The sequence below is a fragment of the Cebus imitator genome, unplaced genomic scaffold (assembly GCF_001604975.1).
Source record: "Cebus imitator isolate Cc_AM_T3 unplaced genomic scaffold, Cebus_imitator-1.0 Scaffold354, whole genome shotgun sequence".
Lineage (NCBI taxonomy): Eukaryota > Metazoa > Chordata > Mammalia > Primates > Cebidae > Cebus > Cebus imitator.
This window is the reverse complement of record NW_016107669.1, coordinates 492,417-511,270: the sequence shown is the minus strand read 5'-3', so window position 1 is coordinate 511,270 and position 18,854 is coordinate 492,417. Positions and strand designations below refer to the sequence as shown.

At 38.2% G+C, this 18,854-nt stretch overlaps 1 protein-coding gene across 2 annotated transcripts in view; it reads left to right on the top strand.

Moving 5' to 3' along the window:
* The window catches only part of DCBLD2 (discoidin, CUB and LCCL domain containing 2), a 98,650-nt gene that overhangs the window by 44,340 nt on the left and 35,456 nt on the right, over positions 1-18,854 (top strand). Inside the window, exon 3 of one of the 2 annotated variants that reach the window (XM_017506356.2) lies at positions 2,580-2,717. The exons of the other annotated variant lie outside the window; for it this stretch is intronic. Coding sequence (XP_017361845.1) covers positions 2,580-2,717 — 138 coding nt within the window. The remainder of the gene's footprint in view (positions 1-2,579; positions 2,718-18,854) is intronic. 2 annotated transcript variants of the gene reach the window in all.

The following is an 18,854-nucleotide window of genomic DNA, read 5'->3' as shown; positions in this document are numbered from 1 at the left end:
GTAGCTCTGGAGCAATAGGCTATACCATATGGCCCCTAGCCTAGTGTAGCTTAGTGTGTAGTAGGCTAATACTAACTAGGTTTATGTAAGTACACTCTATGATGTTTGCACAGTGATGGAATTGCCTAACAGTGCATTTCTCATACCACATTCCAATTATTGTTGATGCACAATTGTGTATATATATATATATATATATATATATATATATATGCGCTGTTATATGTACAGTATACAGTCAGCCCTACTTATCCATGATCCGGCAATTGTGGATTAAACTAACTTCAAATCAAAATATTCAGGAAAAGGCTGGGAGCGGTGGCTCATGCCTATAATCCCAGCACTTTGGGAGGCTGAGGCGGGCGGATCACCGGAGGTCAGGAATTCAAGACCAGCCTGACCAACATGGAGAAACCTCATCTCTACTAAAAATACAAAATTAGCCAGTAGTGGTGGCACACACCTATAATCCCAGCTACTTGGGGGGCTGAGGCAGGAGAATCTCTTGAACCCGGGAGGCAGAGGTTGCAGTGAGCCGAGATTACACCACTGCACTCCAGCCTGGGCAACGAGAGTGACACTCCATCTCCAAAAAAAAATATTCAAGAAAAAAAATGTATTGAACACATGCAGATTTTTTTGTCCTTATTCCTTAGATATAGAATAACAATTATTTACGTAGTATTTACATTGTGTTACATATTTTAAGTAATTTAGAGGTGATTTAAAGCAACAGAAGAGTGTGCATAGGTTACATGCAAATACTAAGCCATTTTATATCAGGGATTTTGGTATCCAAGAGAAGTTTTTGAACCTATCCTTCATACCAAAATACAACTATATATATTATGTATATAAGTTTGAACCTGTAAGTTTTGTATATAAGTTTTGAACCTATCCTTCATACCAAAATACAACTGTATATATTATGTATATAAGTTTGTCCTTCAACAATATCACAGTCTTAATTAGTTTTATCATAAGTTTAAAAATACAGTCATTTAAGCCCTTTGCTTTTTTTCTTCCTTTACTAAAATTATGTTGGCTGTTCTATATCCTTTTGCACTTACATATACATTTTAGACCCAGCTTGTTAATTTCTTTTTTAAAAAAAGAAAAACGCTCATTGGAACTGGGATTGCATTAAATCAATATTTCAATATAGGGAGAACTGACATCTTAACAATATTGAGTCTTTCAGTTCATGAATTTAATGTATCTTCTCATTTGTTTGGCTCTTTAATTTCTCTCAGCAGTGTTTTATATTTTTCAGTGTACTGTTTAAAACAATTTTATCCCTAAGTATTTTAACTTTTGTGATGCTACTATGGATGGAGTTTTAAAATTTTCATATTGTCACTAGCATATTTAGAAATGCAGTTGATTTTTGTATATCGATCCTGTGACTCAGCTAAGTTTATATACTAGTTCTCGTGAGATTTTGTTTTGTTTTCAATTCATTAGAATTCTCTACTCATAAGATCGAGTATCATCAGTGAAAATGATATCCTTGGAAGTCCACATTACTCTTATTCAGGTGATGGTGCCATAGCTCAAAACATTTTTGGAACTTTTATTCAGAATTTCTTACACAAGTTTCGAAGCACATAAAAATATCCATTTTTATTATTTATTAGTAGATGTCTTGCTTTAATTTTTCTTGTTCTTTTTTTTATCTTAATATCATAGATCTATATTGAGAATATGTTATTTTTTATATATTTGATAGACCAAGCTTGTCCAACCTGTGGCCTCCAGGCTGCATACGGCCCAAGACAGCTTTGAATATAAACACACAAATTTGTAAACTTCCTTAAAACATTATGAGATTTTTTTATGTGATTTATTTATGTTTACTTGTTTATTGGTTGATTGACTGTTGTGCTCATCAGCTGTTGTTAGTGTTAATGTATTTTATGTGTGGCCCAAGATAATTCTTTTTCCAGTGTGGCCCAGGGAAGTCAAAAGATTGAACACCCCTGTGATAAACATTAAAGAATGGAAGTTAGGCATGCAGTTATATATATGCATCTGACATTCAAGGAAAAAGCTGTGGATGGAAGGTGAAGCTTGTGAGTTGTCAGATCATAGTTAAAGCCATGGGATCAGATGAGATCATCTAAAGAGATTTAGAAATCCAACAACCCTCAGAAGTAAATAGAGTAGGTCCAATAAAGGCTTGAGGCATGACCTGAGGCCACAATCTAAGGGGTCTGAGGAAAGCATGTTAAGAACACTACTAATTAACCATCAGTTCACTTGTGAGCCACCTGTCTGCATGAAATATTTTATTAATATTTTTAGTCCCTCATTGTTTTTAAAGAGCATACATGCCTTTCACAGGAAATAGATCTTTATAAGGTCAGTGATGCGTGTACTGTTTTTCCTTTTGAATAGTTACTACTTGGCATTTTTTTCCTCCAGAGTAATACGATTTGTAATCATTAAGCATGTTAGTCATTATTTTATACTAATTTAATAGCCAGTTTGGTACATTATTCTGATTCTGTTATCTGCATTGCAAATATTATTGACTTTACGTGAATCACAACAAATATCTGCTTTTCTTTCATTCCTAGGCAAATACTGTGGTCTGGGGTTGCCAATGAACCATTCAATCGAATCAAAAAGCAATGAAATCACATTGCTGTTCATGAGTGGAATCCACGTTTCTGGACGCGGATTTTTGGCCTCATACTCTGTTATAGATAAACAAGGTAATTTTCACCTTAAGCAATGGCTCCTACATTTTGCAATTTCTAACAACAAAAATGAGCAGTTGGAATAGATTAGAAAGACTGAACAGTTAATAGCACATGCATAAATCTGGCAAATAAGGTGAGATAAGCTTCAGAATTCCAAAAATAAAAGTACATGAATGTTACTTCCCTTTCCTTAGTAGAGGAAATGCTGATTATATACAATTTTTTTTTATTTTTATAATATTGGAACACAAACTATAATAACTTTTTTTTTTGAGACAGAATTTCGCTCTTGTTGCCCAGACTAGAGTGCAATGGCACTATCTTGGCTCACTACAACCTCCACCTCCTGGGTTGAGGCGATTCTCCTGCCTCAGCCTCCTGAGTAGCTGGGATTACAGGCGTGAGCCACCACGCCGGACCTATAACAATATTTTGTAAATTTATAAATTATTGAAATGTTTTATATCAATTTAAACCATTATTATTCACAGTTTACCATTTTGTAGTACCGTGTTAAAGACCATATTACCACTATTTTTGAAGAATAAGATCTCACATCCCCAGGAATACCTGGGGATTGCTGAGACAGTATGAAGTAAACATGAGGTATTTCTAAATTGCTGATATTTAGGAGGAACATGTGTTGTAAAGGGGGAAAATTAAAAACAAGATTATCAGATGCTGGTGAGGTTGTGGAGAAAAAGGAACAGTATACATTGTTCGTGGGAGTGCAAATTAGCTATTGTAGAATATAGTGTGGCAGTTCCTCAAAGACCTAAAGATAGAAATACCATTCAACCCAGCAATCCCATATACCCAAAGGAATATATCATTCTGTCATAAAGACATATGCATGTGTATGTTCATTGCAGCAGTATTCATAATAGCAAAGACTTGGAATCAACTTAAATGCCCATCAGTGATAGACTGGATAAAGAAAATGTGGCACATATACACCATGGAATACTATGCAGCCATAAAAAAGAATGAGATGTTCTTTCCAGGGACACGGAAGGGGTTGGAAGCCATTATCTTTAGCAAACTAATGCAGGAACAGAGGAAGCTAAATTATGAAAATACATGGCCACATAGAGGGGAACAACACTCACTGGATGGTGGGAGGTGAAAGAAGATCAGGAAAAATAACTAATGGATACCAGGCCTAATACCTGGATGATGAAATAATCTGTAAAACAAGCCCCCATGATACTAGTTTACTTATATAACAAACCTGCACATGTACCCCTGAACTTAAAAGTTAAAAAAAAAAAAAGGTTATTAAATAGAATGGAACCCAAAATATACCTGAATCTCTAAGATAAAATTCAAGACCTGCATGAAATCTCATGTGTTTTAGCTGCTGTGGGATGTGTTCATTTCCCCCTGCTATGTAAGGGTACTCTACTGAGAAAGTGTAAGAAGTGTTGCTGGTACAGAATATATCACAACAATCATTTAAATTTTTAAAAGCTGATTATTCTGATATTCAGCATTGAATTAAGTTTACCATTTAAAAGTTTAAATTGGCTTTTACTTCATATTGTATAAATGAAGAAATTATCAAGAACCTCCCCCGTGGAATGCTGGGCACTGGGAATTATAGGGGGAAGCAAGCGATTCCTCCTCAGCTGTGGGGATTTGAGATGAACACGATATGTCTTATTAGTAACATTTCATTTAGAAGATAATAGAGGAGGGAGCTGTTCTGTGTGGAGGAACCCACCTTCCCGTGGTTTATAGCAATAAAGCAAGATGTGAAGGCTAAAAAAATCTGTATAGGGAATGAGAAGGAAAATTAATTTGGATAAAGTAAAAGAAAAAACTAGAAACATTATGCTAAATGAACAGTTCATATTTTTGGCAGAACCGGGAAAACTTAGGCAGTGTGATGTTGTGGAAAGGACACTAGGTATCGCTGGAATCAAAGCCTGCCTCTGCCACGAGCTAGCCAGCTAACCTCTGGCCAGTCATTTCTGCGCTGTGGGTTTTATCTTTGAATAGATATGTCGTGAGGACTGAATCTAATAAAACGTGTGGTGTTTGTAGGCTCATGACATAGCAGACACATACAGTGTTAGTTTCCCCCCTTCTACCACTGTACACATACATACACATTTTCCCCACCCCTGCCACCGAAAGACTAATATAGACAACACAGGTGAGATAATAATGGGTTACTGTCCTTTAAGTTTTATTTATTGAAAGTCTTGAATTGATAGGTGAGAAGATAGAAAATAAAATTAATTTACTTATTTTAAGTTTCTTGGTCTTAATATCAGGTTAAATTATTTATTTTTGATTTATATTTTCTGTTTTGTCTGTTATTTATCAAGTTGGAGGTTTCTGGAAAATAAGTGTCCTCTTTTTGTTTTTTTTGTTTTTTTTTTTTTTTAAAAAAGGTTCTTACATTAGATATTTAAATGATGAAGCTTTTTGACCCACAGAATTTGACCCACAGAAACCTGAATGTCCTGCATTGTTTACTTAAGAATTGGCTGTGACCTCAGATAAAAGAATCAGTATGTTGTGTAGACTTATAAACCTCTCTGCCAAATTTCAAATGGCTATATTCTATTTTAGAAGAATCTTAACTTCCAAAGATTTTTGAAATAACCACAAAAGAAATCAGAAGCTTCTTGATACTAACACTTTCTAAAGTTATAATCATCTTAGGAAATCCTCATTTAACAGCTATCTCCTGAAATCCTGTTGTTTTTTTGTATGTCTTTATCCCATCCATCAGGCATTCGTTTTATCTGAACTAAAATGAATTGGCTGAACCATATTCAAGAGAGCACTGCTTGAATTTCTTATTACTTCTTCTTGGGTGGCTTTTTGATCACAATTTCTTGTAATGACTCATTCATTTGAAGGTTGCTTGGCTTTGGTTGAGGTCCTTGGTGTATTTTTATCCAGGAAACTTAACTGTCACAATAAATTCCATGAATATTTTCAAGGAACCTAACTACACATCCCTAGCCTAGAAGTCTAGTTGAAGATTTAGAGTATTGGGGAATGAAAAGATTGTGAAAAATCTTGCTTTAATAGCTACTTCATTTGTTAGACTCCAAGGATGACTTGTGTTACTGTACATGCTCTTTATAAGAGACATGATTTTATGTGAGATACACTAATTCTCATTACCTTGTGCAAGAGCCCATTGTAAAACTCTGTCCATTTTGATTCCTTATTGCCAGCTCTATGCCTGGCACCAAGGAAACAGCAGTAAATAAGACACAATCACATCTTCATGGGACTTGCAGTGTAGAGCTGGAAAAAGACATTAAATGAATACTTAGTTGCAATTATGAAATAAAGTATGGTGAAAGAGTCAGCAAATGATAGGGGCCAGAAGTATGTGGGGAGTGAAAGATTGCTGAAAAGCAGAGCTTTCTTGAGGAAGCCACTTTTTTGTTTTTTTGAGACGGAGTCTTGCTCTGTTGCCAGGCTGGAGTGCAGTGGCGCAATCTCGGCTCACTGCAACCTCCTTTTCCTGGGTTCAAGCAATTCTTCTGCCTCAGCCTCCCGAGTAGCTGGGACCACAGGCACGTGCCACCATGCCTGGCTATTTTTTGTATTTTTAGTAGAGACAAGGTTTCACCATGTTGGCCAGGATGGTCTCGATATCTTGACCTCATGATCCGCCCGCCTCGGCCTCCCAAAGTGCTGGGATTACAGGCCTGAGCCACTGTGGAAGTCACTTTTAAGCTGCGAAGTGATGGAGTTTCCAGGCAAACAAGGAATGAAAAACATTGTAGAGAAGGAAACAACAAGTACAAAAACCTGATGGTGGAGAAGAGCTTTGGGAGAACTGGAAAAGTGGGTGGTGTTGAACAATGAGAATGCATGGACACAGGGAGGGGAACATCACACACTGGGGCCTGGGGGTGGGGGACTAGGGGAGTAATAGCAGGGGTGGAGGGATTGGGGAGGTAGGGATAGCATTAGGAGAAATACCTGATGTAGATGACGGGGCGATGGATGCAGCAAGCCACCACCATGGCACGTGTATACCTATGTAACAGAGCTGCACGATCTGCACATGTACCCCAGAACTTAACATAAAAAAAAAATGAAAGCCAGAGTAGGCTGGGCGCGGTGGCTCACACCTGTAATCCCAGCCCTTTGGGAGGCTGAGGCGCTCAGATCTTGAGGTCAGGAGAGCGAAACCATCCTGGCCAACATGGTGAAATCCCGTCTCTACTAAAATAGAAAAATTAGCAGGGTATGGTGGCGTGTGCCTTTAACCCCAGCTACTCAGGAGGCTGAGGCAAGAGAATCCCTTGAACCCGGGAGGCGGAGATTGCAGTGAGCTGAGATCGTGCCACTGCCCTCCAGCCTGGCGACAGCAAGACTCTGTCTTAAAAAAAAGAAAAAACTCTGGAGTAGCCTGGAGTAGATTGGGTGGGGGATGAGTCGGTCTCATTATTCTGAACCTTATAGAAAATGTAAGGGTTGGAGCTTTTCCCTAAGGGTGCGTGGAAGCTGTTAAGAACAGAGTAGCGGTGTGACTGGATTAATGTTTTTGTTTTTGCAGTCTTCCCTGTTCTGTGAAGAGTGGGTCAAATAAAAGTAAGAATAAATTTAGGGAGGCCCATTAAAAGGCTGTTAGAGGAGCCAGAGCAGAGATGATTGAATTAAGAGGTCTCGTTATAACTAGAATTATGCCAGTTTGTAAAGACTGGAGTCAGACATATCATCTATAGGGAACATTTCAATGAGTTAAACTTTATCCTGCTGGAATGAAAGTTCTAAGAAGAGTCTGAGCATTAGGAAGCTCTGCTGGATGAAGCTCTGAACTCTAGTAACGTCCGGGTTGTATCTTGGGCACTCTACCCGGAGTCTTCTTCCACTTTCGTTTCTAGTTTTCACTAAATTTTTAATAAAACTTTGGTTTTTTTTCCGCCTCTCTGCTATTTGTAATGATCTTTGAGCAGTAGTTTTCAGCCTTTTTCATTACCGGTTATCTCTTTTCATTTTCACCTGTAAACCTTGTATTTGAAAGATAGTGGAAGGAAAAGGTCCCATTTCTTCATTGGGTAGCAAGCAATTTGATACAGAGAAATATGAATCAAGACTTCCAACAATTATGAGAGGACTAGTATTTCTACTCTAAAGTAGCATAATCTCAACAAATTTCAACTAGACTTTCTGAAAAGTTGCAGATGTATGTGGACCTTTGTCGTCTCTTGGACATTCATATTAGCAACCCCTGTTTAGAAGTTAACTCCTGAGTTACTGCTGGTGTTACCAAGTGAGGCAGAACCTACCACACTAAGGTCCAGACTCTGGTAACTCGGGTCTTTTAATTTAGTAGAATAGTAAAGGTAGCTGGGTGTGGTTGGCTCATGCCTGAATTCCCTGCACTTTGGGAGGGGGACGCACATGGATCACCTGAGCTTAGGAGTTCGAGACCAGCCTAGCCAACATGATGAAACCCTATCTCTACTAAAAATACAAAAAATTAGCCAGGCATGGTGGTAGATGCCTGTAATCCCAGCTACTCAGGGGACTAAGACAGGAGAATCATTTGTACCTGGGAGGCGGAGGTTGCAGTGAGCCAAGATCATGTCACTGCACTCCAGCCTGGGCAGCAAGAGGGAAACTCTGTCTCAAACTAATAATAATAATAATAAATGCTACTGACATTTCATTCTGAAAAGTAGTTTTTAAAACAGCATTTGTCATTGGAATTGAAAAACAAAATGAATTTTATAGATTATCTAAATTTCTATTTTTGAATCTGTTTAACAATGACCAATTTCTAGGAAGAACTGGACATTTCTAGGATGGTTCTGAGTGATTATTTAAGTCGTTTTAGTTAGTAAACTCAGGAAATAAATACATTTGCATTGAAAGCTTCAAGTCCTTCAAGGCAGCATTTATTCATATGTACCATAATTGGGGGTGGGGGCGATATGTGCATGCATGATTGGAAATGGTGATCCTGGTATTCTTTTTGGAGAAGATGAAATTATCACTTAAATCATAATCTTAAATCTTACTACATTAGATTTCAGCAACTCAGAATTTTGTAGTGGTCAGTCTACAGTTTGCCCTTATTTTAGAAGGGAGAAATAGTAAATAGTTTAAATTTTCATGTGAAATAAGATGATCCAATGTAGATATTCGCATACTTTCTAATTGGAACTTTAAACACATGTTCATTCATTGTCTACCACCCCATAGAATCTGATGACAGTGCACTTAAGACTTGGGAACAGCTGAGCCTGGAAAATATTCCCAATTAACAAGGTTATTGTTGCTATATCATGGATTATTTTTAGAATTAGTGTAAAAAATATTTGATTGCTGCATTTTTTAACCACCTCGTTTTTGCAAATGGTTTCCATTTCTTCATTCTTACATCAGATTGTATCAGTTTGCAAATGAAACATAGAGCTGACTAGATAATTCCTAACAGAGTCCAAATTTCTGTAACTGGTTATTTTTTTCCTGCATGGAATGTTTTCGGCTTTGAAAATAGAATGTGAATTCCTTAGATTGTTTAGCTTCTTAACTGTACAGTAATTTTATAGAATCTATTTTTTTTTCCAGTACTACACTTAGCTAGGTTTCTATTTGTTAGTTTTATATTGCATTCCAAATTTTGGTTACTGTATCTGTCAAACATTTTAAAACTCTGATACTATTAGTAAAATTTTATTAATGAAATTTCAGTTTACATTCCTATCTTTAGAAATGCTTTCATTTACACAAAATGAGTATTATATAATGTTTATATCTATAATGTAATTAACATACAGAAGAATATTTATAGTTTGGTGTCAATTTGTAGAACAAAGATGCTGATGAACAAAGTGTTAGCAATTTTTCAGAGAAAGAGAATGTCAACACTCAATCTGTTAAGATGATGTTAACCTGAAGAGGCAGTTCACATTACAGGATAGAGTTTATTCCAAGCTGATTGATAAACCTGAAGACCATCTTAATGATTTTATGTTTTTTTATGTGTTTAATTTTTTTTAACAATTAGGAGTGCTGCAAAGAGACTACATACGTGTTTGTGCTATCTTGTGCTAAACAGTGGCTGTATCCTTCACTGTTGATAAATATTAATGCATTTATTAGCTTCCTAGATACTGTGTAGGTCACAAAAGAATTTATGATATATTTTAATTTTTTATATTCATTTTTTAATGTATGAGGTTTTAAATATGGAGTTTGAGTTGATCCAGTTAACCATATGTAACTTACAGAATTTGATTTGATCCAGTTAACCATATGTAGCTCATAGCCTGTTTGACTACATAGTTTATTGCTTAGGCAACTGAGCCATGCTTTATATCATCCATAAGAAAGCATTAATTATTTTTGTATGTGAAAATTTTTTCTGAGCTTCTGCTGTGGACTCTGCTTTCATAGATGGCATTGTTATATTCCTAAGAGAAACATAAGGTTTAGTCTCCACTCTGAGTACATAAAAAAAGAGGAGAAGAAAAATACCTAGTATAGTATCTGGTACTTAGTAATTGTTAATTGGCTCTGAATCACAATAAATTATGTTGTATTATGCTATATATGTAACTTTATCTTAACAGAGAGATGCTACAAATCAATGCCAGACTCCTATCACAGAAGCAAGGAATTAGTCTTAGGTCTACACAATAATATTGTCAGGAGAATTTAGCAGCAAGACCAGTCTTATTCTACAGCCTTTAGCACTTGAACAGAGTAGCTATTCATATATCTACGAGGCAAGGTTATTGACAAGATGTTAATTGTGAAAGCAAGACTACATATTCTTTAAGGCTCTGGGAAATTGGTTATTTAAAGAATTTTAGAGCACATAAGAGAGAAGAATGTGTGGGTGTACATTTTCTTGCTTCTGCCTATGTTATGTCTAGTAAATGCAGTAACTTAGGAATACTACTTTATGCCTTCTTGAGTTAGAATAAACATAGGCACTTGAGTCTTTAGAAATAAATGACTTTACCAAAAAAAAAAGTAAATGGCTTAAACTATGCAAAAATTTTTACCCTACAGCTAATATAGTTGGCTTTATACCAACTATATTGTGGTCAGTGATGGCTACTGACACTACTGAGGGTCTTTTTCCAATTCAGTCAAGAACACAAAATAGTATTAATTGAAGGGAAATCTGAATAAACATATTTTGCAATCTTACAGTCTCAGAAATAGCCAGCACTGTCAGTCAAAAATATTTCTATGATAGTAACCAATGTGCTGATATTTTTTGATTCATTTGTTAATATAAAATAATATTTTCATGCTATTATATATGGGTCAACGTAAGATTTTAAGTTTAAATAAATATTTCATGGAACAGTTACAGAATTCTCTAGCCTTTGCAGTTATTATGTGTTGGAAATGTTTGTAGTTGTACTGATTTTTTTTTTAAAGTATATAAGTTATGGAAGATAACATAGCTAACTAAATTTGCAGCTGTCTTAGAAAATCTGATGTTAGTGTCTCCATTTAAAAAAAACCTGACGTTCCTTAGACTGTTCTTGATTATTGGCTTGCCTTCACATTTGTATTCTCTCCTTCTCTTTCTCACAATCACATTATCCTGGCTTCAAAGCCCCATTTGAGATCTGCCGCCTCTGGACAGCCCCCTAGGATTAGGGAAGGCAGGTAATGGGGAAGAATAGAAACTCTTTTCACAGATACTATGGTTATACTTCCTTTGGGTTAAACTCTACTGTGAAGACTAGTGTATATTCAACCCTGAAGATGCTCTTTTGGAGGTTATACAAAAAAGAGGGAGTGCCAGTTTGCTTCAGCAGAATCCCTGAGGGCATTCTGCTTACTACTGCCATCGCTGTTATCCACAGAACCCAAATGAAGTGTACCATATATGTAGTATTTTGTGTAGTAACATGTTATAATTATTTGTATATATTAAGTGTTTGATTAAAATTACCAGAATAAAATTCTGTCCAGAGGCTGTCAGTTTAAAACATAAATAGCGGCATGGTGGCTCATACATGTCATCTCATCACTTTGGGAGGTGGAGGTGGGAGGGTTGCTTGAGGCTGGGAGTTCCAGACGAGCTGGGCAACATAGTGAGATCCCTATCTTTACCAACAGTTTAAGCTGTTGCCTGTAGTTTTAGCTACTTGAAAGGCTGAGGTGGAAGGATTGCTTGAGACCAGGAACTTGAGGCTGTAGTGAGCTCTGATCATGCCACTGCACTCTAGCCTAGGTGACAGAGCGAGGGGAAAAAAATGCAGTAAATTATTTACTGCCCTGTACTTTGAACATATCACTGATTTTTTAGTATTATAGGACATGTGTTTAACATGGATCCAGCAAGATAATTGAGTGCATTCTCAGTATTTATTATTATAATCGAAGCACATCACATGTAATAAGTTCATGTTTTAAGTTGCTCAGTCCAGAAACTTTAGTGTATCTTTGACTCCCCTTTTTCTCTCAAACTTCATATTACCCTGCCAATTCTTGGAATATATATCTACATAGACTAGAATCTGACTATATCTTAACAGTTCCACTGCTACCACTCTATTTCAGGTTCTAACTTTTACCTCAATTAATGGCAATAAATTTTTTACTGGCTTTTGTTTTTGCCCTTTCTCCCCTTCAATCTACTCTGAATTCAGTGGTCATTGTGATCTTACTAACATGAAAGTTTCATCTCACTCTACCAACTATCCTTGTCTTCAAGATACTCTAGCATTCAGCTTCCCATTACTCATCAGAATTCACCTCTTGCTTGTCCACTGTGGCCTCAAAGCTGCCAGGCGCATTTCCACACAAGCCTTTGATTCCCAACGCCTTTTCTCAGATTCAAACACCTCATACCTCACTCTCTCACCCATTTTAGAGTTTTATTTAAATTTCATCTTCACAGTGATACCTGACCTGACCACTGCACTTAAAATTGTAACTCCCTAACTTTTTAAAACTTGCTCTCATTATTTTTCTAAAGTATAATATACATTCTAACATAGTATGTATTTTTCTTACTCACATTGTCTGTTTTCTTTTACCTCTCCCCACCCCACCCAGAGGTATACTCCCTATACCAAGGAATTTTTATCTGGTGGTTCTTTGTTTTTTTTCTCTGGTGCCTAGAATGACGCCTGGTCATAATACATGCTTATTGAATATATGCTGAATGAATAAATGAGCAAACTCCCCACCCTGGCTCTTTACTAGGCTTTATTTCACCCATCAATACAGATATGTGAAAGGACATTGTTATTCTATGATAGCTTTTTATTTTAAAAAATTTTATAACAGTCTTATTAAGTTATAATTCACAAACCATACAGTTGTCCTATTTAAAATACACAGTTCAGGGGTGCTGACCAAGATGACCACCTAGAAACAGTTAGTGTGTGCTGCCTTCATGGAAAGAAATAGAAAGGGCAGGTAAATACAGCACTTTCAGCTGGAACACCCAGGTGCACACACTGGGATTCATCAAGAAAACAGCTCTACTCACACAGAATGGAAAGAAGCAAGGCAGGACAACCACCCACTCAGGAACGACACAGGGCCAGAGGAGCCTCCTGTACCCAGGGAAGTGCTGCTGGAAAATCCAAGATGACTGGGGACCAGAGCAGGTTCCTAGCATGCTGCAGCAGTCATACGGAAAAGTGACCAGACTGTTTCTTACATGGGGCCCCACTCTCAGATCTCCTCACTGGGTAAGTCCTGCAGGCCTGGGTTTCCAGCCTCCCCTCACTAGACTTTGGAGCCTGTAGCAACTCTGCAACTCCCTGGGACAGAGCTCCCAGTGGGAAGGCGGGTTTCTATCTTTTCTGTCTTGCAGCCCTCACCTTTGCTGTGTCCAGGCTCTGTAGAGTCCTTGGGACCAAAGGCTGGTCTGAACCCCCAGCACAGCACCCGTCTCACAGAAAAGTGGTCAGACCAGTTCTCCATGTAGATCTGAGTCCTCACTTCTCACTGGACAGGGCCACCTAATCTTGGACTCCAGCACAACTACCATGTCCTCACTTGACCACTTCAATCAGAGGCAGCCCAGCAGTTAAAGGAACACCCACACACAGAGATGAGAAAGAACTAACACAAGAACTCCAGCAATTCAAGTGGCCAGAGTGTCTTATGACCTCCTAACAATTGCACTAATTCACCAAGGGTTTTTAACCAGTTGGCTGAAATGACAGAAATAGAATTCAGAATATGCATAGGAATGAAGAACATCGAGACTCAGGAGAATGGCAAAACCCAATCCAAGGAAAGTAAGAATTAACAATAAAACAATATGGGAGCTGACAGACAAAATAGCCATTGTAACAAAGAATCTAACTGACCTGATAGAGCTGAAAAACATACTCAAGAATTTCACAACCCAATTGCAAGTATTAACAGCAGAATAGACCAAGCTGAAAAAAGAATCTTGGAACTTGTCTGAAAAAGACAGACAAAAATAAAGAAAAAATGAAAAGGAATGAATAAAATCTCCCAAGAAATACAGGATTATATAAAGAGGCCAAATCTGCAAATCATTGATATCCCTGAATTGGATGGGGAGAAAGCAAACAACTTGGAAAACATATTTCAGGATATTGTCCTTGAAAATTTGCCCAGCCTCACTCGAATGGCAAACAGTCAAATTCAGGAAATACAAAAAACCCCTACAAGATTCTACACAAGATCATCCCCAAGAAACATAACCTTCAGATTTTCCAGTGTCTAAATAAAAGAATATTAAAGGTAGCTAAATAGAAAGGGCAGGTCACCAACAAAGGGAAGGCCTTCAGGTTAAGAGCAGACCTCTCAGCTGAAACCCTACAAATTGGAAGAGACTGGGGGCCTACATTTGACATTCTTAAAGAAAAAAATCTTCAACCAAGAATTTTATAACCAGCCAAACTAAGCTTCCTTAGCAAAGGAGATATAAGATCCTTTTCAAATAAGCAAATGCTGAACATGTTAATTACCACCAGACCCGCTTTCCAAGAGATCTTGAAACTAGCACTAAATACGGAAAGAAAAGACCATTAAAATGCCAGTAGGAAAACACTCAAGTATACACACCAGTGATACTGTAAAGCAACCACACAAACGAGCCAGCATAATAACCAGCTAACAACACAATGACAGGATAAAATGCACACATATCAATACTAACCTTGAATGTAAATAGCCTAAATGCCCCGTTTAAAAAGGCAGAGTGGCATACTGAATAACAAAGCAAGACCCAATGATACACCATCTTCAAAAGACCTATCTCACATGCAGTGACACCCAGAGGCTCAAAGAGTTGGAGGAAAATCTACCAAGCAAATGGAAATCAGAAAAATACAGGGATTGCAACCCTATTTCAGACCAAACAAACTTTAAACCAACAAAGCTCAAAAAAGACAAAGGCATTACATTATATGAAGGGTTCAATTCAACAGGAAGACCTAACTGTTCTAAATATGTATGCACCCAATACAGGAGCACCCAGATTCATAAAACAAGTTCTTAGAAACCTAAGAAGAGACTTAGGCTCCCACACAGTAATAATGGGAAACTTTAACACCTCACTGATAGTATTAGGTCATCTAGGCAGAAAATTAACAAAGATATTCATGACCAAAACTCAACATTGGACCAAATGGATCTGACAGACCTTTACAGAACTCTCCACCTGAAAACAAATAGAATACACATTCTTCTGATCGCCACATGACACATACTTTAAAAAATTACCACATAATCAGATGTAAAACAATCAGCAGATGCAAAAGAACCAAAATCATACCAGACACACTCTGACCAGTGCAGTAAAAATAGAAATAAAAACTATAAAAAAAAAAATTGTGCAAAACCATGCAATTACATGGAAATTAATCTGCTCTGGAATGACTTTGGAGTAAATGATGAAATTAAGGCAAAAATCCTTGTTCTTTGAAACTAAAGAGAACAAAGATACGACGTTCCACAATCTCTGGGACACAGCTAAGGCACTGTTATGAGGGATGTTTATAGCACTAAATGCCCACCTCAAAAAGTTAGAAAGATCTCAAATTAACCTAACATCACAACTAAAAGGACTAAAGAAGTAAGAGCAAATCAATCCCAAAACTACCAGAACACAAAATCAGACCTCAACCAGGAGAGTGAGACACAGAAAAGCATTCAAAAGATCAAGGAATCAGGGAATTGGTTTTTTGAAAAAATTGATGATAGGCCACTAGCTAGATTAATAAAGAAGAGAGAAGGGCCAGGCGTGGTGGCTCACGCCTGTCATCTCAGCACCTTGGGAGGCCAAGGCAGCAGATCACTTGCGGTCAAGAGTTCGTGATGAGCCTGGCCAAAATGGTGAAACCCTGTTTCTACTAAAAATACAAAAAATTAGGCCGGGTGCAGTGGATCATGCCTGTAATCCCAGCACTCTGGGAGGCTGAGAAATGCGGATCACCTGAGGTCAGGAGTGAAAGACCAGCCTGACCAACATGGTGAAACCCCCTCTCAAAAAAAAAAAAAAAAAATTCCAAAAAATTATCTGGGCATGGTGGCGTGTGCCTGTAATCCTAGCTACCTGGGAGGCAGCGGTTGCAGTGAGCCAGGATTGAGCCACTGCACTCCAGCCTGGGCGACAGAATGAGACTGCCATCTCAAAATAAATAAATAAATAAATAAATAAATAAATAAATAAATAAAATTATTAGCATTTCTATACACTAAAAACAGCCAAGCTGAGAGCCAAATCAGGAAAACAATCCCATTCACAATTGCCACACACAATCCCATTCACAATTGCCACACACGCACACACAGACAAATAGGAATGCAGCTAACCAGGGAGGTGAATGATCTCTACAACAAGAATTACAAAATACTGCTCAAAGAAATTGGAGATGACAGAAACAAATGGAAAATATGCCATTCTCATGAATTGGAGGAATCGTTATAAAAATGGCCATACCACCCAAAGCAATTTACAGATTTAATGCAATTCTTATCAATTGATAAGAATCTGATGTTCTTCACAGAACTAGAAAAAACTACTTTAGAATTCATATGGAAACAAAAGCCCAAATTGCCAAGGCAATCCTAAGCAAAAAGAACAAAGCTGAGGCATCACATTACCTGACTTCAAACTGTACTGCAGGGCTACAGTAACCAAAACGGTATGGTACTGGTACAAAAACAGGTACACAGACAAATGGAAAGGAATAGAGAGCCCAGACATAAGGCCACCTATCTATCTACAATTGTCTGATTGTCAACAAAGCTGACAAAAACAAACAATGGTGGAAGGACTCCCTATTTAATAAATGGCGCTGGGATAACTGGCTAGCCATATGCAGAAGATTGAACCTGGACCCCTTCCTTATACCATATACAAAAATCAACTCAAGACAGATTAAACATTTAAATGTAAATCTCAAAACTGTAAAAACCCTTTAAGATAATCTAGGCAGTAGCATTCTGGACATAGGAACTGTCAAAGATTTCATGATGAAGACACCGAAAGCAATCACAGCAAAAGCAAAAATTGACAGATGGGACCTAATTAAAATTAAGAGCTTGTGTACAGCAAAAGAAACTATCAACAGAGTAAACAGACAACCTACAGAATGGAAAGGAAGTATTTGTAAAGTACGGATCTAGCAAAGGTCTGATATCAACATTGATAAAGAACTTAAACAAATTTACAAGGGGGGAAAAAGAACATTAAAAAGCAGGCAGGGGAGATCGAAGATGGCCAGATGGGAACAGGTCTGGAGTACATTTCCCAGCAAGAACAACCTAGAGGGTGAGTGATCACTATATTTCCAAACAGGTTTTTACTGCCCACAGACCAGGAGATTCCTGGGCTGAAAAGTGCCACGAATTCCCAGCATAGCTGTTTCAGCCAGCACCGCAGGTCTCCGTGCAAAAACTCACACAAATCTGGGCAGCCGTTGCAACTGACACCTGGAACATCTGGGATACAGAGCCGCCCAGTCAACTGAAAAAATGGGCTGAAACGGAGCCAGGTGATCTGGCTCAGTGGGTTCCACCCCCACAAAGACTAGCAATCTGAAATGCTCTGGACTGAGAGTTTCACAGCAAGTGCAGCTGGACCCAGAATGGTCCAGCTTGGTGTGGGGAAGGGAATCATCCATTACCGAGACAGTCTGCCACTACCGAAGCAATCTGCCCTTACCGAGGCAGTCTGGCATTACAGAGGCAGAATGCCATTACCAAGGCAGTTGTAACTGTACCTCTGTACACAAAACCGCAAGGACGTTCACACAGCAGCTGGGCAGAGTCCATGGCAGCTCAGCAATGCCTCTGCTGGCAGACGTTGACTAGAATACCTCCTTGCTGGGCAGGGCATCTCTGAAAAAAGGCAGCAGAATGTCAGGAACTTATAAATAAAGTCCCACCTTCCCAGGAGAGAGCACCTGGGAAAAAAAGCGGTTATGAGTTCCACTGCAGCAAAGATAAACATACCTGCCCAGCAGCTCTGAACCGAACAAGGGAGTTCCAAGCTCAGCATGTGAGCTCCTATAACAGACAGACTGTCTCCTCAAGCAGCTCCCCAACCCTCGTATATCCAAAGAGACACCTCATAAAGGAGACTCAGGCTGACATCTGGCGGGTACCCTTCTAAGACGAAGATAGCAGAAGAAGAAACTGGCAGCAACCCTTACTGTTCTGCAGCTGCCGAAGGTGATCCCCAGGAAAACAGGGTCTGGAGTTGACCTCCAGCAGTCCTACAGCAAAGAGGCCTGGCTGTTAGAAGAAAAACTATAAAACAGAAAGAAGTTCAACATCAACAAAAAGGATGTTGGCTCAGAGACCCCATCCAAAAATCAACAATTACAAAGACCACCAGTAGATAAATACATAAAAATGGGAAGAACCCAGCGCGAAAAGGATGAAAACACCAAAAACCAGAACGCCTCTCCTCCTCCAAGAGATCACAGCTCACCAGCAAGGGAACAAAGCTGGATGGAGAATGAGTCTGATGAATTGACAGAAACATGCTTCAGAGGGTGAGTAATAACAAACTTTTCCAAACTAAAAGAACCTGTTCTAACCCCATGCACAGAAACCAAGAACCTTGAAAAAAGGTTTGACAAAATGCTAACAAGAATAAACAACTTAGAGAAGAATATAAATGACTTGGTGGAGCTGAAAAACACAACACAAGAACTTTACAAAGCATACACAAGTTTCAGTAGCTCA